Consider the following 25,337-nt stretch of genomic DNA (forward strand, 5'->3'; position numbering starts at 1 on the left):
ATTTACAATGCAATTGTCTCTTCCTGTAAATAAGCACTACTTTGATGTTGATGCAAATGAGTAAAAGCGGCCCATTTATAATTTTTTCATATGCTTGAATGTAGACTGCCTCTGATTCCTTGTGGACCTAACAACAGGTGGCTGTGTGGATCAGGGAGAGGGCTGTCCTCACGTCTGCAGCATTTGGCTTAACCCCTGTGCTAAGCGAATGCTGTGTGTATCCACCATGTTCTTCAGGGGTGCAGCATCTATGGTGTTCCTGGAGGCAAGAGTCTGGGACCATGTCACTAAATGCTTTGCACACATATTATGCATCTGTCACTGTAACTGCAAGCATGCATGTTTAGCACAGACATTCATATACTCCAATTCTATGAGCATGGAAACAGTTTTTGGTATAGTTTTAACATTACAACATTTTCAGTAATAAGTTTGTAGCTTAGGTTGTTCAGGGACTTTATAGTAAAGAGACGGGATGTACATCTAAATTTTTTGTGTAACTTATTGAGTCTATATCAAAGCTGGATTTGGAGACACAGATTTCCAGTGTGCCTTACTGCCTTGAAGGGTAATTGCATTTCCTACTCTGAAGTACTTATACCTTGGAAAATCACTACTCTAGATCTCACAGACATAGAATTATTTATGGCTATTTATCTCTAAGAAGTCAATCAGATTTCTTTGTCTCAAGTCAAATTCACTCTCTGTTAACTGGAACTAGTGTGAGGTTGTGTTCATTTAGTTAAGTATATCGTACTTAAAATCTCAGTGACCCTGTGGGGGTTTTGGAGGAATATTTGGCTCCATTTTTATCTTTAAAGTACACTCTAAATTGCTTTAGGTGTGAAAAATTACTTGCTGCTTGATGTTCTTGAATTAGCTTATAAGCAAACATTTGTAGTTGTTACCTGTTCTTGACTCATGTGCTTCCAATATGAGATGAAACCTTAGAGATCTACAATATCTTCATATAAAAGCCAAAAGACTTCTTTTGCCTTTGCTTTCACCTTCAAGCCCATTCTTCAAGGAAAAAAGAAAGAAAAAAAAATTGTGTATGTTCTGTTCCTTATTTAATGGCTCTTTAGCACATTGTTTGTGCCAAATCTTTTTCCTTTAGATAATATGCTGTAACGTTTGAGAGTATATAGTCCAGTCTACAGAGCTAGGACTGAGAGCTGTCTTTTGTTTGTGATTCTGTTGTGGTTTTGTAACCCCTCTGTATCACATTCTTATTGTAAACAAACACAGAGATCTTGTCAATGGGGAGGAAAGTACCAGAACCATGTGTTTAGAGTCTTTCAATTCATTCATTCATTCTTCTGATTGCAGGTTTAACTTTTACTGCAGAGGTCATATTCTAGGTTTATACATTACTAGCAACTGTCTTCATGCAGAATTGTCTGTGCGAGATAGCTACAGCTTTAACAGACATGTTGATCTTTCCACAAAGAAAGTGGATTTATGTGGCACGTCAGCTAATTTCAGTGAACGTTACTATATTTATGTAGTGTTGTTTGTAACAGTATTGTGTTTACCCTCCCTTTGTCCCAACCTTCTGGGACAAGCTTCAGTATGCCCAGGAAGTGAGGCAACAGTATATAACCACATAATTAAATACTATCACCCACACATACACACTTCATTTATCCAAGAGGTGGTCTAGCGCTCCAGGACGTACCAAATTTCTTTCCCAACCTAGAGGTTAAGACCGCAAGAAGAAGGTTGGAGTGAAGAGGCACCTGATGCCTCCCTGCAAGCCAGGATTATCCCGTTGCTGTGTAAGGCAGTACTTCCCAGCACCCTTAACGTTGACACTGAGTGGGAGCCTCTCCTGGGGATCCCTGCCTTCCTCCGACACCAGTGTCCAGCTGTGTGTATGCCACTCAGTATCTTCCAGGTCTGCCTCTCCAGCTCGTGTGCTGGCAGTCACCACTTTAACAGCTTCACGCTTCAGTTCCTTTGTCTGCATGGTTGTATCAGGAGGATTGTTCACGTTAGCTAATATGTGTAACAGGCTTGAGATGCACAGCCAACTATATAAATAGCAGTGGGTGATGTTAGTAGATAGGAAGCGCAGAACAGAGGAGGTGGAAGAAATCCTTGAGATGCTATTCTTAGTTCAGGTGCACTTTTAAACGTATAGTCTCGCAGTTGCAGTGGTGAACTAGTAGATGTTGAGGACTGAGTTGTGAATGCTGCACAGCTGTGATGGTAGATCAAAAGAGAGGTGACCTCAACCAGCAAGGCCAGGCTAGGGGACATTTCAGCAACAGATGTAGTAGGCTTGAGTGTACAAGGAAGTGAGAACCCAGAACAAATATTAGAAACACCCCAGCACACCTGAGATCATGGCTCCTAAGGATGCTGATTAGTTGGCTGTAATTCCTGAAAGTGTGATTAAAGCGTACCTGATTTATGAGGCTGGTGAAGACATGAGTGCGGAAGGGAGAGGTTGTGTGCAGTAGAAGCATGTACACTGATATAGTCAGGCATGGATTTTTTTCCTTAAACTTACCTTAGTCACAGAAATCTTTTGCAACAAAGTAGTTGATCTTTCTTCTGCTAGTGGAGCTTTGTATTAGCCATTTAATTAATTAGTTTCTATAGAGCTGTCAAAAATGGACTTTAAAAACTGGCCTATGTTATACCACAAAACTATGTGGAGGCAGGTTAAGGATTTTCTGAGCCAATATACTATCCTTTCTTCTGTACTTTGTCACTAGGAAAACAATAAATTAGTTAGAAGAATGGCACCCCATGCTGTCCCTTCTTATTTTCATGCTATTTCAGGACAGCTTTTCAGCCAGTACCAGGACTCATTTCAGAGGTGGCTATCAAGTTTGAGCTATTGTGAAGCATCTCCCATGCTAGATTTGTGCTTCCCGGGGGGGGGGAATGCTAACCTCTCTTAAATAGAGGAAAAGATGCTTGCTAGAAACAAGAGGCAGATCTCTGTTTTACTTGTAGTATTTGAGGAGCGGTTTTACACAATGGAAAGTTGTAGTTCTATAGTTCAGTACAGTCTTTCCAGAGCAGATAAAAGTAGGCATGTCTGTAAGTCCTCTGAGGCCCGACATGGATAGATGTCACACAAGAGAAGTTGTGTCCTATCACCTCTGTAGTATATGTTGATGCCAGACTTTACCATACAGCCCATGGAAGTAACTTGTCTACAATACTTGGGTTCTTTCTTCTTTAGCTTTTCTTTTCTCTCCTTATACTATTTTTTAAATGCCAAGACCACATGTTGATCATTCAGAATTATGGATTGGCATCAGATTCTTAAAAGAAGTATGAGATTGTCCTTTTCCTAGGATTTAGAGAGAGGAGCCTAAAAAAGATGGTTTAAAAGTTGTAGGGGCTGCTTCTGGCTCTTTTGAATACCAAATAATCAATTGGTTTTCATTTTTCCTTTAAAGCAGTCAGGGAACAGTCTTGTAACACATAGCGGTAACTTTTCCTGAACGGAAAGTTTCAGAACAGGAAATGTTTTAGTCAGCTCTGACTGGATGCATGAACCCCATGTCAGTTGTAAAGTTTTTTTTTCTGGCAATCATCTGCCTGTCTATTTCTAGTAACTATTCCCAAGCAGTAGATGCCAGAGGAGGTGGTTTCTGGATAGTTAAGTTTGAAACATCACCATACGTTTCCCTCAGCAAGTGGGTTACGTGATTTTTTTTTGTTGTTTCAGTTTTTATGCGTAACAACAGTGAAATCATTTGATTGATCCCAGCGAGTAAGAAAGAGTTGTTTGTTGTCTGGGTTTTTTTTTTCCCCTGCAGTCCTCTTTAGTTATGTTTACTGTAATGAAGATGGCTGAAAGCACATTATTTGGGTAAAGATTGCAAGGCAGGCTCGTATGCAACCAAGTGAAACATTCACTAATTTTTGCATCTTAATTTCCCTAAGCTGGTTAATGTAACAGCAGTTAAACAGCTTCATTCTGCATGAAATGCTGCAGTGCAACTTCCCCTTTGGCTGCTGACAAGCATCAGGTACTCCAGAGACACTGGAGTTACTGAAACATCCACAGGCAGAAATGTGGAAGTGACCCCAAAATTCAGACACCAAGGTTGGGACATTTGGGAAAAGGGAAGCACAGCTACTGGATACCTGGCCCGTAAACTTTAAACCATAGCTATTTTAAGTTAAGCACTTAAAAGGGAAGCACTAGGGTACTTAGCAGAAACATTTGCAAATTAGGGCCACTGGGTACTGCCAGTGTTAATTTGTGCTTAAACTAATACAAGAAACCCTCTCCCCTTGCAGCTGGGAATAGAACTGAACTGGTTCTCTTCTGTGATTAATATGAAAACCTTGACTATTTGGCTTATATTGCTTCAAATAGCAAAGTAAAAAAATCTGTATCATCATACAATGACAAAAGTCATGCGGAAGAGGGGAAGGCATGTTGGAGTACAGATTAAATTTAAAAAAAAAGGGGGGGCAGCTATTTTGTATGTAATTTTTTAATATGCAAAGCAGAACACAGCTACCTAAAATAAATATATATTCATATATTTCTAGGCACTGGTAATAAAGGGCTGATTGTCTTGGTTCCTAACTGAAGTCAGCAGCATAAAAGCAGCACCTCCCACCCCCATACCCTGTCCCATCAGTCTGGTTGAGAATGGCTTCATTTATTTTAATGAGTCCTTTGAAGTTTGTGATGTTGAAGGCCAGCAGGGATGGCCACATCTGACTTGTAATGACCTGTGTTACAGGGGTAACTAGGTGCAACATACACTGAACCCATAATTCATGGTATTTGGAAGAGGCACTTCAGCCTCCAGCCTTGACTTGAAGATGAAGGGTAAATCTTCTTACTTGGTAGTTTGTTTCCGTGCCAACCACCATCACAGTTTACAGAAACCACACCCAACTTCTATTTTTTATTTTTTAATTCTGAGGTTTTCTGGCTTCAGCTCCCAGCTGCTAGTTGTTGGTGAATCCTTTCTTCATTAATTGAAACAGGCTCTTAAATTGTGCTTTTGGACCTATCAGTGTGTTACAAACAAGTTAGGTCATCCACTTTTTAGATAAATTTACAGATAAAATTCTTGAATCTCTCCCAGTAGGGTGTTTCCTACAGCCTTGAAAATGTTTGGGGGGAGTGAGGGATGGAAAGAGATCCCGTTCAGCCCCCTCTCCTTCTATTTGAAAGGAAAGATTGCGACACTGGAAATGCAAGTGTCTTAATTACAAGGCAAGCCGTGCCGCTTTTGCTTTTAGGGTTTTGGTGGTGTTACAGTTGTTGTCTCCCCTCAGTTCTCCAGGACCTGCCTTGGCAGTGCTGGACTTTTGATCTCTACTTGCTATAATGCAAGGGTGAATGGCATTGATCCTGTCCTCTAACCCCATTCAGGTTCTCATCTCCAATTGTCACTTCACTGCAACTTCCTAAATCCTTTACTGTACTCCTGCTTTATAGGCTGAAGCCTGTATAACTTGTGGTTACAGCCTGTGGCACTTCGATTTGGTGAAAATAAAATGCAGTTTGAGTACAGGTGTTCTTTTGTTGTTTCTTTTTTTTTCCCCCAGATCAATTTCAGATGCTCAGTGTCTGTGAAGTGGCTGTAAGCCTCATCATTTTTACCACCCTGCTAAGCTTTGTGTCACCTGTAAATGTAACTGGCAGTGACTTTCCTATGTTGTTTTTTTTAAATTCATTTCCAGATGATTATTGAAAATATTGAGTAATGCCTGGCTCAGCACTGATCTTGTGGAACCAGCAGGAACATCTTCATTTGATTCTCTGTTGACAAGGCCAACTTCAGATCTCTCAGGAGTCGGGTCTTCACCATTTAACGTGTTTTCTATTGGTATTGTTTGTTCCATTTTTAGACGGAAACATTTGGGAAAAGAAATAAAAGGGAACAGTCCACCATATCAGACATAGTAAGGGTGGGAGTTCTGGTGAGCTAAAACAGACTACTAGGGAAATGTTAATAGGAGACAATAGGCTGGCAAAAAAAAAAAACAACCACAGATGAGGTGAGCATGTCTGCTGCAAGACAGCACTTTCTTCCAGTCGCATCCTGAGCTCAGCTGGTGTGAGGGATGTTTCTTCCGCAAGAGTTAGCGGGGAGAATTTCGGGAGTGCATAACGCACCCAGGTATTAGGGCCTTCTTTTACACCGTTTGTTCTGTGTGGTTTGGAGCCTGAATAAATAATGCCATTTTGAAAGATGCTTTCTAATGGTTACTGGAATGAACTGACTGAAGTAAGGGAGCTTGCAGTTTCCATGGGAAACTGGGCCTTCCCCTTCAATGCAGCTAGGAAGAAAGCTAAATCCTGGGTAGCTGGGCTGCGTTGTCCCCCTCAAAGCTTCAGTTCTGGCTGTATTGTGTCCATGCCATGCTGTTTTGTTCTATTTTTGTCCCCTTATGATCTATAAACCCCTCTTTCCTTTTGAATGTAGATACAGCAGAGAGCACTGCTGTTCCTCCTAGGTTTATGAGCATTTTGAACTCCCCCCAGTCCACCCAGTCTCACACTGAGTAGGACTGGTGGCAGGTGCTTATCTCTTGAAAGCGTTCCCAGTTTTAGCCTCTGCCTGGCCCCACTGGTCTGCCTCCGAACTGCCAGGAATCCTCCCACTGTCCCCAGGAGAGATCAGGAACATGTATTGAATGTGGTAGGCATCATCTCCAGATCCAAATATTTGCTTTCAGGAGTTCTGATATCTGGGTCTGAATGTTTTATCATTTTGGTTGGTTTCAGTCTGACCTTTGGGATACAAGCCCACCTGTAAAGCACCTAGCAGGTAGCTAATCATTATGAGAGCCCTGCAGTTCGTTAAAGACTTCTCTTTGACCTCTCCTTACAGCTGGTGCTACAGCTACTCATTTAAAGGAACTACATTAAAAGTGCCATTCCCCAGGACCTCATCCAGCAAAACCCAGGTATCTTTCCTCTGGCTGGCTCTGAAATGCACTCTCACAATTTATCCTTTTCCAGAAAATGTCCGCCGTGGTCCCTCTGCTGACATGTCCACCACGGGTAATTCAGCAGCATGCTCTGGTGTCCCTGTGCTGTCTGTCCCCAAGGATGATGTGGGGGTAACCAGCTGGAACACAAGTAGTAGATTGTTGAAGTCCTTTTTTGAGACTGACTTCTGTCTGGCTACCTGGAGCAAACCTAGCCGAGGCACACACAATTCTCAGTGGATTCCAGAGTGAAGGAAGGCAGATGAGATCAACCCATATTTATGGCTCTGCTGTTCTTCAGTTCAGTCATTAAGACAGAAGTAAGTGTAAAGTCTGAGGTTCTGGTTTATAACCAGAAATTTTGGGCCTGTTTAACACAGAGCCCTGACCCCCATGTCGGTTGCACCCTTTCTGGTGAATTCTTCTAGTGCAATATTTAGGTGGGGTTTAGCTGTTGCAAGTTTTGAATCTGATCATGTTTTTTGCCTTTTTTTTTTTTTTAGGAAATTCTGAGGAAGCTGTTTACAGTTCCTCTTTATAACAAAGTTCTGGTTTTTACTTTTTTTCTTAGATTTCTCAAATGTTTGTGAAAGTGTCTTAACTAGTTCCTGTATGTGCAGTTTTGTTGGGGAGAACTTCTGTACAATCCACTATTCTGAACTCAGCTATATTTTCTGAGGCCAAAAGCAGAACAAAGAGCCAAACTGTAGATGTGAGGGGAAATAAAACCCTTTAGGAAGCTCAATATGCCCCTTAGTTGCTTGGCATTTTCATTTTCTGTTCAATCACCCAATTTTCTCTAGTCTGAAGTGCTTTCTGTGGGTCTGTTTTATTTTGTTTTTTCTGCAATCAATCTTTTAATGCTTTTTTGGAAAAATTCTTCAGGCCATATTGTTATACCCCACTCTTGTAGGTGCATTAGTGACACTGACAGTACTTGAGTAAGCACCATTATATTGCTTTGCAGCATTGTGAATTTACTGTTGCAGTGACAAGTATTTGAATTGGGCACAGGCAGCAGCCAAAGTCAGCTCCTACCTGCAGGTACTGCTATCTTTCTGCCTATTTCATGGAAGCAGGGGATGTTATGTGGTATTTGTTAAGGCTTGGTACAGAATTTGGATACTGGTGCTAATTTCATCAAAAATAGATTTAAAGTCTTCACTTCTTTTTTCCACTGTGAAATTCACATGGGCTTGGAGAAACATCTGCTGGATCAAAGTCTGTTAGCTCCCTCAGTGTGTTCCTGATTGCTGAAATTCCCTGCAGCCTTGTTTGTTTGGAAGAAGTCTGGTGTAACATTGGATCTGTGCAGCCTGCAGTGTTTCACAAGCCAGAGAAGAGCAGTGCAGCACTTGCACAAGCATGATTATACAAATTCACAGACAGGAAACGCTGCTTGGTGTTTAACATCTCCTTATTCCGTCTTTCTCCCATTAGGCTTTTGCCATCCAAATTGGTTCTTCCTTCCATCCGCCCTCCTTTGGGGTTAGACCTGGGGAATGTCCATCAGCTGTTCCCAGGCAGTGCCAACTCAGATGGCTGCAAAGAACGTGCTTGGGCACGCAGAAACTTGAGAGAGAATATAACAAGCTAAAAATGTGAGATAAATTGTCCCTGGATCATGACTGTCCTTTCCTAACCTGTGGACAGGGAGGACCATAAGTGCTCATCCCACTGAGGGTGTATCTGCTGCTTGAGATGCACAGCAGAGAAATGACCTGCTTTGCTATCTTTATTTAACTGACCAGGGGAAAACTCATCTTTTTGTACTGCAGGTTTTAGGTCAGAATAGTTGGGTTTTTTTCACCCAGACATCAAAGAAGTTCTGATTGGCAGCTCGGAAATTTGCGTAAGGTCTGAAAGGAGGATTTATAGGAAACGAGCAGATGGTCTACTAGAGAATTTCCCCAGGAGGTTGCAGTTATTTAAAAATGGGAGAAACTAAATAGACTGTACAAAATTTGACTGTAAAATTAACTGGCCAGCCAGTAGCTAAATACTTAACCAAAGTGATTCAGCTTGGCCCCTAGCATAAGCATGTAATAAAGTGATGTGTCTGTGAGCTGACGCCACACACATTATTTCAAGTTTCACCTAATAAGTGCACATGAATGAAAGATGATTTTGCTATGCACAGTTCTTGCTGTGGTGAGGCCTCTCCTGCGTATCCTCCTTTTACGGTGGCAACATGATTGTTCAGGCATGCAGGAGAATGCTACAAAATGCTGTTCATTTTAAATGAAATATAAAGCTGTTCAGCAGAATGCCTTTAATTTTTAAACTGCTCTTTTTAGCCTCATAAACATAAGAATGAACATATTCGTTAAATTCCGATGTTTGATTAAATAATCAAATATTTAATATTTGAGAAAAAAATTTGCTTTATTTTTGGGATACAAGACTCAAGAGTGTGTTAACCCAAAGTAGTCAAATATTGCATGTCACTTTAAAAAATCCGTGAACTCATGTCACTTTGGAGTTGTTTGCCATGTGGCTTTAGACTTCCAATATCCATGTTTCCAATGTTTTTTTCTCTGAAGGTGTGATACGTGAACCTGGGGGATTTGTGTATGGGCGGGTGTTTTTAAATGGACAGTCAGATTTTTAGTGCAAATCCCATTTCAGATGCTAAGGTTTTAAGAAACACAAACTTCGTATGCTACATTAAATGAACGCATGGATTCAGAAACCAATTGAGTTCATTATTCTTTAAAAAGTTAGGATAACACTTTTTTTTTTTAATTTAAATCCCTATGAAGGCCCTTTTTTAGAAGGCAGATAAGCTTTAATTCTCTCATGTTATGTTTTAAATTGAATACCCAACGGAGAGAACTGTCTAAAATAATAAAAAGCGTTTAATTACTCTTATGCACATCTGTTTGTGTTCTGGTTCGCTTCTCCCAGAAACTTACTCATAACACCTGGTGTCATGGGAGTAGTCCCGCGGGCCAAGTGCAGACATAGTTCTGCTGAGAGTCCATTGGCGTAATGCTGGTGCAGAATGTAATTAAACCGGATTTCTCTTCCAGCTTGCTGTGTTTGCATAATTCTTCGTAATGGTATTAATACACCCACTGAATTTAGAAACCAACCTTCATAACTTTTGACCTAACCTCCTGAAGTACTAAGAGGAAAAGGGTAAATATCCAAAGGGCTATATGAAGTTCTTAACTGACCCTAGATACATACTTCCCTGTATATAAAGCCTTACAAATGTGTGTTCATGGCAGATTGTCCTCCTCCCCTCCAGCAATTCATTACCATTAGTCTCAGAGTTAGAGCCTCTGGAAAAAAAAAAAAATCTCAGAATTCAACACTATCTTCCAGATATGAAAGAAAACATCTGGAGAGTGAATTCATAGCAGTGCAGTTGCCCAGGTTCAGCTAAGGCAGAAATTTTGTTTGCAAAGTGCTTGTTCGCCGTAGTCCCATATGAACCAAAACCAGACACCGCTCTGAGGATGTGCAAGAGTCTGCACACGGAGAGGGAAGACTATTCTGTTGTTTAATCAGAGCTCATCTGGTATGACAAGGCTGAGGTGAGTTTTGAACCCTGCTGCTGATAGAGCTAATCGTGCAGTTTATTATTTACTATTTGCTGGGGTTTCTGGAATTAAGTCAGTTGTATAGAAATGAATATAACATACCTTGTTTCAAAACTATTAAGTGTGTTGCACTCTAAATGATTCACTTGAGATGTTTAATCTGCCACTGTTTGTTTACAGTGTAGAATCTGAGTATGCCATATGATTATGTTTCCTCTGACAAGGTGTAGTCCTCTTGGCTTCCTTTGCAGAAACACAAGATCTCTCTATAAAGTAGTCCTCCTGCATCTGTCATGTTCAACCCGATTCCTTACCTTATAGTTCATGGTGTACAAGGCTGGGTTTATGCAGAGCCCCTGCCTTCTCACTTTGGGCAGCCCAGCTAATTCTCTGGAACCTTCTTGGTTCCCATTTCTAAAATCATGATGGAGGAGCTGGAGGAAGACTTTAAGGCCCTGGTTTTAAAATGTTAAGAACCTTTGCCTCCTTGAAGTTTATCCATAGGATATTGATAAATGAAATATTTCCATAGCCTTTGTTATGGATCTGATAATGTTTGTGTGGATTTGATTTTGTATTGGACTTTTCCTTTTTAAAAATGAATATTCAGCCTGGGGGGAGGGAGAAACAGTGAGTTATGCAGAGTGCTCAGCATATGGGACCAGCTGTGATGGATGAAACAAAAGGTCCATCTAGCTTAGGATGTTGTCCTGCCCATGAGTGAGAGAGAGAACATGAGAAACAAAGTATGTACAGAGTGGTCCTGGCTGCAAGATTTGTACCATGCCATTTTTTGGTAAAGCTGAATTTTGAATGGGGTGCAGTCATATGAAAACCTCAGTTTAAAAGTGGATGTGGCAGGGAACTGATGAGGGTGAGAAGACGGAGTTGGTCTGAAAAAAGTGCAGTTGAAGGGAAAGGAGATCCTCTCCTCTGCCTTGTGGTGTGTAATAGCATTCCTCAGGTCAGAGGGTGTCCCAGGGAAAGCATGACAATAAATGCAACTGTCTGGATAATGTCATCTGGGGAGTCCTAAGGTTAGCTTTGATCCTTGCAGGAGGATCACCCTTAGCAGAGGTGAAAGAGGAGTCCTTCAAAAGTTACAACCAGTTGTGACTGAGTGCTAGGTGACTCTAATGTGTTGAATATCCCTTTCTTTTTGGTCCCTCTCAGTTGTCTTCACCTTCTCTCTCTCATTTTCTGTGTAAGTCACCTGAGGCGAGGGTAGAAAGCAGGGACTGTCTCTGAGTTTTGTTGTGACCTGAGAAATATGACCTCAGAGATGTCTAGAGTTATGTCCAAACTGAAGAGCCACAGTTCAGGATTTAGGAAGCTGCACACACGCTCTCACTGTAAATGATACATTAAAGCCATGTTTCCTTTACAGGAAACTAATGGCTTGTGAGAGCCTTGTCAGTTGTGTTTGGATGGCTACGTCACACAGATTGCAGCAGGTAACTGGTAAAGAGATGTCAAATAATTTGTTGTGTACCTAACAATGAAATCAAAGCAAAACAGTTCTGAGAAATAGAACTGAATCCGCCAGTGGGGTGTAGTGACACCTGCCTATTGGAGTAATTGCACTTGCAAATAAAGTACTTGCAAATTACTCTTGTGTTTGTTTGCTCTTTGAAAGAATATCTGAAAGTAAGTGATTTGTGTAGTTAGCTTGCAAAGTTGTATTGACATAGTGGAATTTATTGCTCAAGAGAAGCAGCATGTGAGTTTATCCCCCATATTCTTCCGCCCACTAAGTTCTCCTAAGCAATCTCTTTTCTCTGTAAACAGTCAACTGAACTTGCCAGCTACAGCAAGCAATTTTTTTCTACCTTCTTTGTGCTGTATTATTTTCTGGTCTGTCACATTCTTTCTCTGTCTTCAGTGTTCATCTTTATACAGCTTCTCTTGCATCGCAGCCCTTAAGAATAAGAAAAATTAATTACTAAGCAACTGAATTTACTAGTATTGTGTAGTCCAGAGATATGGCTCTGTGCTTATTGTGCTTTCTTTGACTTCTAGCTGCATAGATTTTTATCTTTAAAAAAAAAGAAAATCGCCAGATCTGTTGGTTTGACTAATGAGTAGAGGAAAGAAAATGGCTCTGGGAGGGGCATGCTCCTTGCTCTTTGGACAGTGGGAGAATTTTTATGCTTCATAGCACAAAAATTGCTAGGGGTTGCTTTTGGGAAGGGGGGAGAGATGGACATCAGCTGCTGCAAGCAATGGAGCGCGCTCATAGGAGCTCTCATGCATTATTCATCACAAGCTCTTTTCACTGGGATCAGCTGGAGGAAGTAGTTAGTCTAGTTTGAGCTACACTAGTATTATATTTAGGGGGCTTAAACAAGCCCGAGCAAGTACAGCACCAACTCTTTCTCTTCATCTGCAGGCAAATGTAGGGCAATCAGCAGCTCTGCTTACACAGCTCCGTCTCTTTAGTCTGGATAACAGGAGTCATGCAACCAGGGGAAGCTACGCTGAGGATACACACATGCATTCATGCTGGAAAATGAAGCTGCAGGTAGGAGAATGCCTTGTCAGCAGAGTATCTTGGCTTTACAGTTCATTGTAGGGATGCTATTAAGCCCTGCAAAATAAATACATACATCAGGGCAGCCTGTCAAGAGAGGCTGCTGCAGAGGCTCCTCATTAGAGTGCTACGTGAATGATCCCTTTTAGTGTTATACTTTGTTCAGTCCTAATTGTGAAGCTGCTTTTTTTTTTTTTAAGCACCTTTCCTTCATTCATATGAACCTTCTGAGGGTGCTGGGGATTAAAAGCAGAGAGAGAACTTGCTGGGTTTTGAAATCTTCTGGGGTGGTTTTTATTTAAGCTGGCTTTTTAATTGTATTAGTATTAGCACTTTTATGTGGGGGGAGGTAACCATAAGAGTTTCTGTTAAAACACAGCTGGGTGTGATAAGCCTTAAGCTCCAATTGTGTCCATTCAGAATGTGTGCATTTGAATGGCTGCAGTATTTACTACTTTTTTTTTTTTTTTAATTTTCTGAATAAAGATGCTTGTAAATGGGGGCTTCTGTTCTCAGAAGCTTGTGTTTTCTAATGTTATCAGTTGTGCTAAAAGAAATCTATATTCCTTTTCTGTACAAGCTTTGTATATTTAGATCTTCAGGGCTCAAACAACACTATTAGTTCAGTTTTAGACAAAGAAGGGGATTTTGCAAAACCTTATGGAACAATAACAAAGGGTCTTTGTTCTGTTCCGTGAGCATTATTTGCTGTGTAATGTGTGGGTTTGTGCATGTGTGAGAGGGAGGTATACAAACACATAATCTCATTTGGCAAGAATGTTCAAATGTTATTTGCTTTGTGTGCCTTAAGTACGTACGCTGCTTCTGGCTGGTAACTGCACTGGTGCGTGTGTTCGTCCCGCCTGCCTGCCTTCCCTGGGGGGGGGTGTGGTGGTGTCTGTTCGGGCAGGATTTTATTTATATATTTATTTAGGTGGGCTGCTAAAAACCCCAAACTTGAAAGTGCAAAAATCAAGAGTCCCTGCTAGACATCTAGGACGAAACGGTGCTTTGCTGTGCAGACAAATTGTTTTCTTTTCAAAACGATAGCTTGAAGTCCAATCCAGGGTTTAGTAAATAAGCATTACTGGTGGAAGCAGAAATTGTCAGCTTTGTGTGAAATCCCCCAGGAGGAGATTAATGATCACGTGCTTTTGGTGAAGCTTAAATGTATGCTGCCTGCCAGTATGTTGTCTTCCAAGATGACTTGATCACCTAAATAGAATTTGCATGTACACAAGAATATAATATTCAGTGACATTTATTTTTTGCTGTTGTTAACAATTGGGAGTGACAGTATTTTGCACTATCAGCCTGTGGGTCTGGGGGTGGGGAGGGCACATCAGTACTTCTGGGAGTCCTAAATAACTTGAAATGTTGACTTAAAAACTTAAAAAGCTCCTTTTGACTTCACATGTTAATGTTCTTGAAATTTATATGCTATACATACTGTGAGAATTGATCTGCTGCTTGAATTTTGCAGATGTTTCAATATTTGTTGTGAGGTAGAGAGGTGACAGTCTAATACTCTTTTACAACAGACTATGACCTTTCGATGCATAAGATCCTGGTTTCATAGAAGCTCGCTAGCAGGATTCTTTATCTGATTTTATTAGACTTGTGAGGTCCCATGCATTCAGTTACTTGATTGAAGTCAGTGGAATTAAGAGGTGAATTTGGGATTATGTGATTTAAACTTTTAAGGCTGTCTTCCCCCCCAACATTAAAGTGTATTTACTGCTTCACTACTCAGTTACACCTGGAGTCCAGAGTTATGTTGTCTAGTCATCAGGGTATAGGGAAGGAAGAGTTATTTCTGCACTTGGATGTTTAAAGTACTAGGTGCATGTGTTGATAGTTTAAAATGAAGTTTTCGAAAAGCATCTCCGTGTTGTTCTTTCAACTATCCACATTCAGATTTTAGCTGTACTCAGCTCTCCTGCCACCCACGCAGCTGATTTTTTTTTTATTTTTTAAATTTTTTTTAATAATCAAATAAGATTTAGTACTATCACTGTAGCACAAAACAACAATTACAGCCTTATTGGCACAGAGGGGATTCAAGCATGTTCACCTGCGTCTTTAACTAGAGTGTCATCTTTGGCGTGCCATCTGAAAGAGCTCAGGCATATGCCCATGCTTCAGAAATTCCTCAAAATCCTCATGCAGCTGAAGCATGAGAGACCTGGATGGACTATGACACTGTAGATCATAAAATCTCGCTCTTGGGGAGAGGAGTTTTATTCTGGTGTTTACAATTCTTTTAATTCAGGTAGTGGTGGTGTTCATTATTATTATTATTATTATTATTATTATTAAAGAACTTTCATATGTCTGGGAAATGTTCTGGATCAAAATATCTACCAAAGTTGCCAAAGATTCGCTCTATCAGCTAAGAGTGAGGAAGATATTTGAACTGAACAGGCCTCTTCAGCCTAAGATTACTTACAGATCCAGGAAGGTGAGAGTTTGCACTGAACAGAAAAACCCCAGCTAATGAATAAGGGGGAAAAGGGGCACAAATCCAATTTTTGGTTATCTTTCTGTAGATCACTGTGAAGAGCTGGAATTGAACCAGAACAGGAAACATGATACTCTGTGTTCAGACTGTGGCAGGGAGCAGGACTGAGACTTATCTGATAAAACTCCTTACCAGTTTTATCTCCTATGTCAGTGTCTCTGTGTAATGGAATATAAAGATTCCTAATGGCAGAGTCAGAAATACAATAAAAATATTCAGTGTTCGGCAGCAGCAAGAAATGACACAAACTGAAATGAAGAGTATGCTTATGTTGGTATTAAAGAAATGAATGGAAAAGGAGTTATTAGCTAGTTCTCTGATATAAAGGCAGCATCATATTGTAACATTTAAATGAAATGGTTGCAGTGTGACGTCCTTGGGAAAAGTAGTAAAAAACAGGGAAGGCAAAGCATGGTGGCTTCTTTGTAGGACCTATCAAGCAGTGGAGAAACTTTGGGGGTTTTTATTTCTCAGCTGACGAGGAATTTTAAAGGTAGGTCTACGGTGAGAACAGATGTAAGTTTGTATTTGTGGGGTCTTTTATTCAAAAACATAACTGAAGAATAAATTTAGATTGAAAATCAATTTTTCAGTAGTGCAAAATGAACATGGTTTCAGTCCATGGCCTTCTGCCACTAGGCTGCCTCCTAGAAAGCTTAATGGTGGGAAGTATTCTGGTGCCATGGTGGGGTTGCAGTCAAATTGCTTGTGATGACAAACAATGTAAAATTTATTTAGAGCATATATTACCATGCGTTCATGATGTCAGGTTTGCAGCCTGCCCTATGCCATTTGGCTTTTCTCAGTGCTGGCCAGCTTCCTTATGGTTTGCCGTTGTCTCTTCTCCCAGAGCGGGGTGGCCCTCTGCCTGCTCCCTCCTTTGCCAGCAGTGAGGAGGGACGGTGTCTGGCTTCCTCCGATGGATGTGGCTGGGGGGGAAACAACAGTGGGGGCTGCAGGATGGAGGATCCTCTGCATCTCCTTGAGGAAGTGCAGCGTGCCAGGCTGGAGATCTCTGCACCTCGGTCTGGTGAAGGAGGGCAAAGGGGTGCCATCATCACCTTGTGCTTCAGCCTCAACACCGCAGTGGATTTGGCCACTTCATCACGGGCATGTCTTGGCCACTGGTGACAAGTGAGGGTCAGTAAGAGGGGGGACAGAGACTGTTTCCCCCCAACCACACCTCCCCAAACCTCTGCGTCTCATTGTCCAAAAGGCACAGATAGGATGCACTGATACCTGTGCCGATACCTGAGCAGAAACGACTGGAACTGTGTTGTCTATTCTTTTCTCCCTCCTGGGAGTGACTGCAGGGCAGGCAGAAATACAAAGCTTCCAGTAGGGATGTGACCATGTGTAAGATCTGGTGGAGACAGAGGGATATCAGGCAGCCATGTGCATCTCCAGGGATTGACTGCAAGTCAAGTAAATTAGGACTTGACTGCTGATACAGACAAGCCCAATCCAAAAGCTGTGCGAGCACATTAGTGTGGAGATGTGCCAACTGCACACCACCTCTCTCTGAGCAAATCTTGGGCACAGGGCTCAGCGATGTGCTATCTTGGCTATACAGTTCTGGTTTGGTCTGGTTTATTCGTGCATTCATATTAAAGTAATATCAAATGAACAGGTTGGAGGTAAAGTAGTATTTTGATGTTCTGCAAGGTTTTGTGTACATTGACAACTGTCATTGCAGTTGTGCTTTGGAGTTCCCCAGTTGTGTATTTGCCTTTCAGCAATGTTTAGAGAACAGTCTTGAAGTGAGGTGACTGTAGACGCAGATAACATCCGAGCTTAAAGATAACAGAAAGACATTTCAGCACAGTTTGTAAATGTTGGCATACAGATGCTTATGACCTTGGGCTTAGATACAAAATCATGAATACGAATAGGCCAGTTAGACCTCTCTGAGTCAGACCACCTACAAGTTGAACTCTGTAGAGAGCTTTAGCCATTGTGCCTTTCCTGTGCTTCTGGAGGAGTTTGTGTGCAGCTAGTGAAGGCTGGCAGCTTGAAAGCACTCAGAAAATGGAGGTCAGGAAGGAACTGACAGCAACTATTGCAGTCTGGGATTTGGGGAATCCGTTTTTGTTTTGTCATCTTGCAGAGCAGAGCACAGCCCTCTTTATAGGGTCATTCTAGCGTAGTTTCTTCTGACTATATCCATGCACTATAGGTATTTGAGGCGCTAGTTAGTGGCTTTTTTTTTTTTTTTTTTTTCCTGCTCCCTTCCTGTCATGCATTTTTGTTTTTCTGATTTGCTATTTTTCACTAAGGCCTAAATTCAACTTCTGGAGAGAATTGTCTCCTATACAGGAGTATGAAATAATGTTTTCTTGAACCCTTCAGCACTAAATGCGTATCTCATGAGTGATGATTCTTCCAGAGAACTGACTCAAAGATCCAAACAGTCGCTTATGCTCACAATATCAGGAATGCTAAAGTTGTCAACAGAGTCAAGATCATAGCTAGAATTGAGAACGTAAGAACTGCTGTACCAGGTTGGACCAAAGCGTTTGTGGCAGTGTGCAACAGGAGATGCTTAGGGACTAGTGTAAAAACAGACATGTAATTATGTAATATGTCTAAAAGTAGGCATATCATCAACAATATAATGATGCCTCCTCAGAAAGCTCTCCCAGCTATAGCTCAAGGACTCTTCTGTATTTGTATTTAATAGTTCTCAATAGATTTCTGTTCTGCTAATCTCTCCAATAGCTTTTTCTGAACCCAAATAAAACTTTGAGTGTTCAAAACCACCTGAGTCAGAGTCCCACCGTTAACTATTGTACAAAATTCGTGTCTGTTTTGTTCTGAAGTGCTCATTTCATTGGAAGTTCTGTGTTTCTTACTAGAGAGACAGGAGATTGTTTCCTAGTTATTTTCTCTGTGACCATTGTGATTCTGTACTTCCCTTAATAATTACAAACACTTGGGGGTTTTTATTCCACTATCAAGCACTGAGCTGACATTTCAGTAAAATTACTTTTATAACCCAAAGATTGTATTCCTAAGTACCTCGACCCCAGCCTTGAATATGTAAAATTAAGATTGTCACTTGACATTTATCCAGCCTGCATGTCATCTGCTATTTTACTAGCCAATACAATTAGGTGGTTCTGCACCTTGCCTTGGCTAATGACAGGAAGCTGTATGGGAGGTAAACTTTGCCACCTCATTATTAACCTTGCTCTTCAGGCTGTTCTGTATTAACTCTTTCCCTGTGACACCCCCCTGGTAACTTCCTTCTGCTGTGAAAACTGATTTTATTTAAAAACAAAATAACAAACACCTTTCCTAACCTTTAGTCAAATATTTACCATGTGATAGCCTTTCCTTCTGTCTATGTTAGCTTAGAAAACACAGAACTAGTCAGCCTACACTACCTAGTTTACAGAAAGAATTTGACAAAATCACATCCCAAAATATCTTAGAGTATGCACTTATTGATACTTTCAAGGGAAGAGGGACCAGGCTACTTTTAGAAAGTAATAGAATTTAGGATTTCAAAACCAGATACTACTGATTTTAGAAATATCTTCTTGACCAAACATCCGTATGCATAGATACAACAATCAAGTACTCACTTAAAGCTAAAACGATGTGTCTGACAGTTATTTTAAACTTAGTTCACTTGTCTTCAAAAAAAAAACAGAACAGAAAATCTCCCAGCTTATTTATGCAATATGACTGTGCTAAATTTTTGGTAACTTCATGTATCTAAACTTCCTTTGGAAAAAATCTTGACTTTTTTTTCCTTTGGATTTTTTTGTTTTGTTTGTTTGGGTTTTTTTCCTAGACTACTAGCCTTTTTCAGACCTGGTTCAAAGATGAATTTAAGTTATAAGAGTGTTGAAGATTTCTTGTTTATTCTCCCATGCTGAAGATGGAAGAATTCAAGGGAAAATGGGCATAGCCAGAGTGGCAGTTCTCAAAAAAAAAAAACCCCAACTTTATATTTAGTAAATTTTTTAGAAAACTCCATTTGAAATTAATTTCCTCCTTGAAATGTCTTTAGTAAAAGTTCTGATCCTTAGTCACAAAAAGTTTGGTGTCTTATTTGGAATATAAATTAGATCAATTAGTGTAATGCTGGTTTGTTGTCTAGTTTTTTTCTATGGGGATACAAATAGAAGTACAGGTTTGGTCTGTCAATCAGCTGTGAAAATAATATGGCCTGGGCTTTGTATGTAAAGAACGCAAAAGAAAATTCAACTTCTAATTGAAAATGAAGTAGCTTGCCTGCCCTGCTGCCCCAAAAACTTTAGCCTGACAAACTGTCTCAGCAGGAGGGTAACACACTCTTCAAGTTGTCCTGGTTTCAGCTGGGATATAGTTAACTGTCTTCCTAGTAGCTGGTACAGTGCTATGTTTTGAGTTCAGTATGTGAAGAATGTTGATAACACTGATGTTTTCAGTTGTTGCTCAGCAGTGTTTAGACTAGAGTCGAGGATTTTTCAGCTTCTCAGGCCCAGCCAGGGCACCTGACCCAAACTGGCCAACAGTGTATTCCATACCATGGGACGTCCCATCTAGTTTAGGAACTGGGAAGTGGGGGGGCAGGGATTCGCCGCTCGGGGACTGGCTGGGTGTCGGTCGGCGGGTGGTGAGCAATTGCCCTGCGCATCATTTGTACATTTCAATCCTTTTATTACTACTGTTGTCATTTTATTAGTGTTATCATTATCATTATTAGTTTCTTCTTTTCTGTTCTATTAAACCGTTCTTATCTCAACCCAGGAGTTTTACTTCTTTTCCTGATTTTCTCCCCCATCCCACTGGATGGGGGGGGAGTGAGTGAGCAGCTTGCATGGTGCTTAGTTGCTGGCTGGGGTTAAACCACGACAAAGTATATGAGAGAGCGAGAGGTTAATAGCATTATTTTCTTTTGATGGTTGGGAGAGTCATGTTTGCCTATTACACTCTCTTTCCAATAAATTGAGGAGTCAGGAATCCGGGCTTAGGAGAGATTCTGACTTAGTACAAAACTTGTCTTTTCTGTATGAGTGCCTTTCCTTCTTAAACTAAGGTTGGTTTCATTGGGGTATCACTGTAGACCTGTCTGACAGTATGTTTCTTTCAAAAGGTTAAACCTTGGCATCAGTCATGGTGAGGTAATTCTTATTACTGTTGATTTGTCTGGAAATACTTTTTATCCTCTGTGTTTTAAACTCTCACAGATACTCCTTTGGACTTCTGGAAGCCAAGGTCGGCTCTTAGTGTGGTCCTTGCCTGCTCCACTTCCAGTTTCTGGAAACATTTACAGTCTCTGTGGGGTTTATAGCAAGGCTGCACTTAAAGTCACTTTTGAGAACAGGGTTTCAATCTTCAAGCATTATTTTTGGTGTCATTGTGTGGCAGTGGCGCTGAAGTGGCACTTATGTCCTGTTTTACTAGGTATTAGGTATTGTAGATGGATAGAAAAAGGACACCTTCGGTCTCTCAAAACTCAGTCTAAAAAAGTGAGCTCACGTGGCAAGAAAAAGTTTTACTTGCTCCGTTTTCCTCCTGAGGAACTGAAGTATAAATTGAAGTGGCTTGCCTAAGGAGTGTGCGAAACCAATGATGAAACCATGAATGCACAGCTCCCTGACTCAGAAATCAGTGATGTATCCTTGACCACTTCCTTCACTAGAACTGGTGTTGGGCTGTTCCCTTCTGAGGCCTATGTTTTCTTTCAGCAGAGGTAGCAGGAGTACCTGCAAATGCAGGGAAAGGGCTTGTCTCCAGGTTTGCCTATTTTGCTCTTGTTTAACCTTCCTGTTAAATAATCATATGTGATTACTGTAATTCTCAAAGCTTTGATGTGTTGATTTCTGAGTGGTGTCTGTGGATTTTAACTGCACCTGTTAAAGGCAGCCTGGCCCTAACTAGTATTGGTGATTCTGATTAGCATAATTTGTCATATCTTCATGAAAATTACTCAACTGTACTGCTGTCTGGCCACGCTTTTATTCTTCTAAGGCATAAACGTGCCCCCATGGCTTTCAGTAAGTGTGTCTAGTAGTAACTTTTTAGAAGATGATGCAAATTGCTAAAGCTTTTGCAATAGGACTGGTTTGACAGAGAATTGTCTGTCATATGCAGCGTGGCCACAAGTGTTATAGCTACCAAGCTATACCTTCTGTATTTGTTAACAATGCTTCACATGGCACATAGACTCCTTCACTCTGAGACATGTCAAAGGGCTACAAAGGTTTTGGAAGATCAGGAGTCTTGTCAGCTACAATAGAAATGAGTCAGCCTCAATGGGGAAACCCTACCACTGCATGACAATGTTAGAAGAGCATTTGGAGAAGGGCAAAAATAGGCAATTGTCAATAGACAATTCAGGCAGAGCTGAACTTTGCAAAGTTACTATTACATTGAGTTGCTGAGAAAAACAAGACACACACACAAAAAAAAAAAAAGAAAAAAGAGAAACCTCTTCTATCTGGCTCTTTAACAATCATAAATCTGTAAAGAACAGAGAGAATTTCAGATTATGCTGTTCTTCCTACCTCCTCTCCTTTTTGATGTCTTTTTGTGGCTTGCTCTCCTTCCCTTTCATGTTTCTTCTTGATGTGTTTTTGACATCAGGATTTAGTTTTTGTTAAACATCACTTCTTCTGGGTATGTTGTTTTCACTTACAGATTCTTTCCACTTGTTGCTAAAGCTACACATTTCTTTCTTATGGTTGCATTTGCTGAAAGTACTCTTTTGTAATGTGTCTCGGAATTCATACGTTTCTTTGTTAGCAACATGCTTTTCTCATCTGTCTGTGATACGTGGATGAAAGACAAAAATCATGATTAGGGATTTTCCTGGTGCTCCTTCATTACCTTGACTTCAAGCTCACCAGATAACTAGTGCTGCTAAATTTATTTGCTTGGTGGCTGTTATAAGTGTGTGGGAACCTTCCATGGCTTAAACCCAGATGATCAAGAACAGCCAAGCAATCAATGCCTTTGCCAATCATCTCAGAAACTAGGCTTTAATGAGTCAGATTGGCTGAAGAAAAGTAGGTCTCTGAAGAACTATGTTGCAAAGTTCCTCCACTTCTCTTAGGAGCAAAACCTGTGACATTCATGTCACCTTTTACTCTGAAGTGATTTAGCTTCTCAGAAAAGCAGTTCCACAGTGGGTTTGAAGGAGGTAGAAGTTGTCTCCCCCAGTGTGGCTTCACAGGCTCTGTAAAGTCTGACTGGGAACTCCCCTTCTTGAAATGAGTTAAAATACCCTTGCCCTGAACTTTGTCTCCTGCTTGGTAGTGAATAATTTTTCATTCATTTGAATTAATTAAATTAATGTGCTTTCTTTATGAGGCTAGGCATGAGGAAATCAAAAGGGCCCAACTAAAGCCTTTCATCATACGGCTGGACAGAGCATATCCACAGATGCTGTTTCTTCCAAGTTCTCTTATTTTGTTGTTATCTGCAGACACCAGAAGGGTACTGTAAATCTGTCTAGAAGTGCCTAAAGACATAGGATGTGCTCCAAAGAGTTTATTGTCTCGGGGAAGGTGAGGTAATGTAGAAGAGCATTGTAAGAGGGTGATTTTCCCATTTCTTCAGTTAAGCCATCCAGGGCTGACAGACTACACAGATTATACCACCACCACCCCACCACCCCCGCTTTGTCTTATCCCTTGTTTCTCCATTTTGCCTTGTGGCAAAGGACATAATGACTTCAACCTATTGGCTAGGTGATAACCTCAGACAGCCTTGCCTCTCTGAATCGCAGCCTCATTTGGTGAAAAAAAACCCAAATCACCTGAATTTCAGTCACTGTAAAGGAAAAAAAACAAACGAAACAAACCCAAATCACCATCCCCACCCCCAGCCAAAAAAAAAAGGTGTACTGTTGATTCTTCCTGGGATGTAATGCTTTCAAAAGCAAAATCTAAATAGTGGTACTGAAATAATTAGATTATTATGTTAAAAGAAATGGTAATTTTGTCATCTCTGGATTGAGCATGGAAGCACCATACCCATGCATCTGTCCTGCATATAACCAAAAGAAAGGTTAAGAAGATAAAGGTTCCTTTTTTTAAATCTTATTTACTTTTTTTTTAAACTAATGCTTGAAACGTGCATTTTTAAGATTTTCTTCCTGTCTCTTGCAGTTACTAGGCAGTGTTGCTGACTTATTTTTATCATGTGTATTTTGGTGTACTCAGCCTCTGTGATTGGGGATGTACGCATTTGTCTTATGAATTTTAAGCTAATTTCATGATTTTGAAACTTGAGTCATGTTTTTTTGTGTATCAGAGGTTGACGAAACTGAATTGTAGTTGTTTAAAAAGTCGTGAACAGTTTGGATTGAAGTACTAGAGCCAGTAGTGCTTCAGTGGCAATTTGGTGACTTGAATTGGCATATTCCTAGACAAACCTTATAGTAGGTCCTAGTGTGCACTGTGGAGACATATGAATATTTTTTATTATTATTATTATTTTTTTAGTACAGGTGAATCTGAAGCTCTTCAGTGATAGAAATTGGCTGTTGAAAAGAGAAGGTGGCACTGAGGTAGCAGGAGGGGTTGGGAAGGGGAAGAGGAAGAAATGTCTTTAAAATGTTCTTCCAGGGCCTGGTTTCTGCGCTTTCTGTTGGGCAGCTGGGCTGCTGTCTACGTGGGTTTTTGTGTTTCTCTTGTCTGGGTATCTTTTTTTCCCTTTCCTTCTAATTTAACGTCAAGTTCCCAGCTTAGCCTAGTGTAACAGGAAGCAATCTCAAAACCAATCAATTTAAGCTCCCTTATGTTGACCTTGATGGTTGGTTGGTCTCCATATTGAGACGTTTTGTGGTTACTACACAGTTATTTCTTTTTCTTGATATTAAGTTAATAGTTTTCTTTGAATAGTTTTTGCTATTCCATCTGGTTTCTGTTAACGGCTAATTTTGTTGTTGTTTCTTGTCATCAGTTTCTCTCTTGCTGTCTAATGGAAAATTAGTTTTATGAGTCATCGGGGTGCTTGTTTTATCTCGATTGACAGTCAGTGGTTAACATTAGGACTCTGAAATGTAACAACACTCTTCCCCAAGGAAGTATTTGTCTGTCTCAAAGGGGTCAGATTAGTTTGAAGAGCCAGATGTAATACCTTAGGCTATTTGAGGCACCAGCTCTGCTTTCAAATCCAGGCTGGGCCATCGTGGTTAGAATAATAATCCCCGTGTTTTCTCTGCCAACGTTATTCAGGGACTATACTTCTGCTAAGTTTGTTTTTTTTTAATACTTCTTTCTCCCATAACTGTGGCCCTTCACTGACTCTGGTCTTCATGAGAGCACCGACTGTGTTGTTCTCCCTAAAAATATCCCTTGTTTCAAGTCAAATTAGTCTTCTGACTTCTGCTGGCTTCCCATTTCCCAGGTTACAGTCAAGGGTCAGGGTAGGAGTTGACTTAGTGATTGTCTCTCCTGTCATCTGTTGCAGTTATTACAGTTGGACAGAAGCTCTTAAATTAAGAAACGATGAGCCTAGCTGCAGTCAGCATCTCTGAAATGGCTTTGTGTATGGGAAAGCTTGGGAGCTGCTGGTTTCAGAGGGTTTTCAAAGGGGCAACGGTTTATAACTGTCCATGTTGTTTTTCATCAACCTTAAAGTAATGAACTTTGGTGACAAGTTTTTGTTACTATACTCCATCATTGCCACATCAGCATTTCAGCTGAATGGCTTGCCCCGTTTTGACCAGCTGTTTCAGGCTGCCTGTGTATTTCAACTGGAAGCGTTTTCACAATGAAAAGACTTTTTATCAATTTTTTATGATGGCTGGTAAGGGTAAGAGAGCTAAAAATCTGAGCTGTACTTTGAAGGCTTGTGATTTACCACA

General features: G+C 40.6%; 1 protein-coding gene across 10 annotated transcripts in view; it reads left to right on the forward strand.

Moving 5' to 3' along the window:
- Nucleotides 1–25,337, forward strand: part of MARCH8 (membrane-associated ring finger (C3HC4) 8, E3 ubiquitin protein ligase) — a 100,812-nt gene that overhangs the window by 29,487 nt on the left and 45,988 nt on the right. For 3 of the 10 annotated variants that reach the window (XM_010563490.1, XM_010563498.1, XM_010563491.1), the window contains exons 3-4: nt 6,962–7,003; nt 12,868–12,999. The exons of 3 other annotated variants lie outside the window; for them this stretch is intronic. In XM_010563490.1, coding sequence (XP_010561792.1) covers nt 6,962–7,003; nt 12,868–12,999 — 174 coding nt within the window. Of the gene's footprint in view, nt 1–6,830; nt 6,907–6,961; nt 7,004–12,867; nt 13,000–25,337 lie in introns of all 10 variants that reach the window. 4 more of the 10 variants (XM_010563492.1, XM_010563495.1, XM_010563494.1 and 1 more) reach the window with 4 other exon arrangements.

The sequence above is a fragment of the Haliaeetus leucocephalus genome, unplaced genomic scaffold, assembly GCF_000737465.1.
Source record: "Haliaeetus leucocephalus isolate CR32 unplaced genomic scaffold, Haliaeetus_leucocephalus-4.0 Scaffold168, whole genome shotgun sequence".
NCBI classification, from domain to species: Eukaryota; Metazoa; Chordata; class Aves; order Accipitriformes; family Accipitridae; genus Haliaeetus; species Haliaeetus leucocephalus.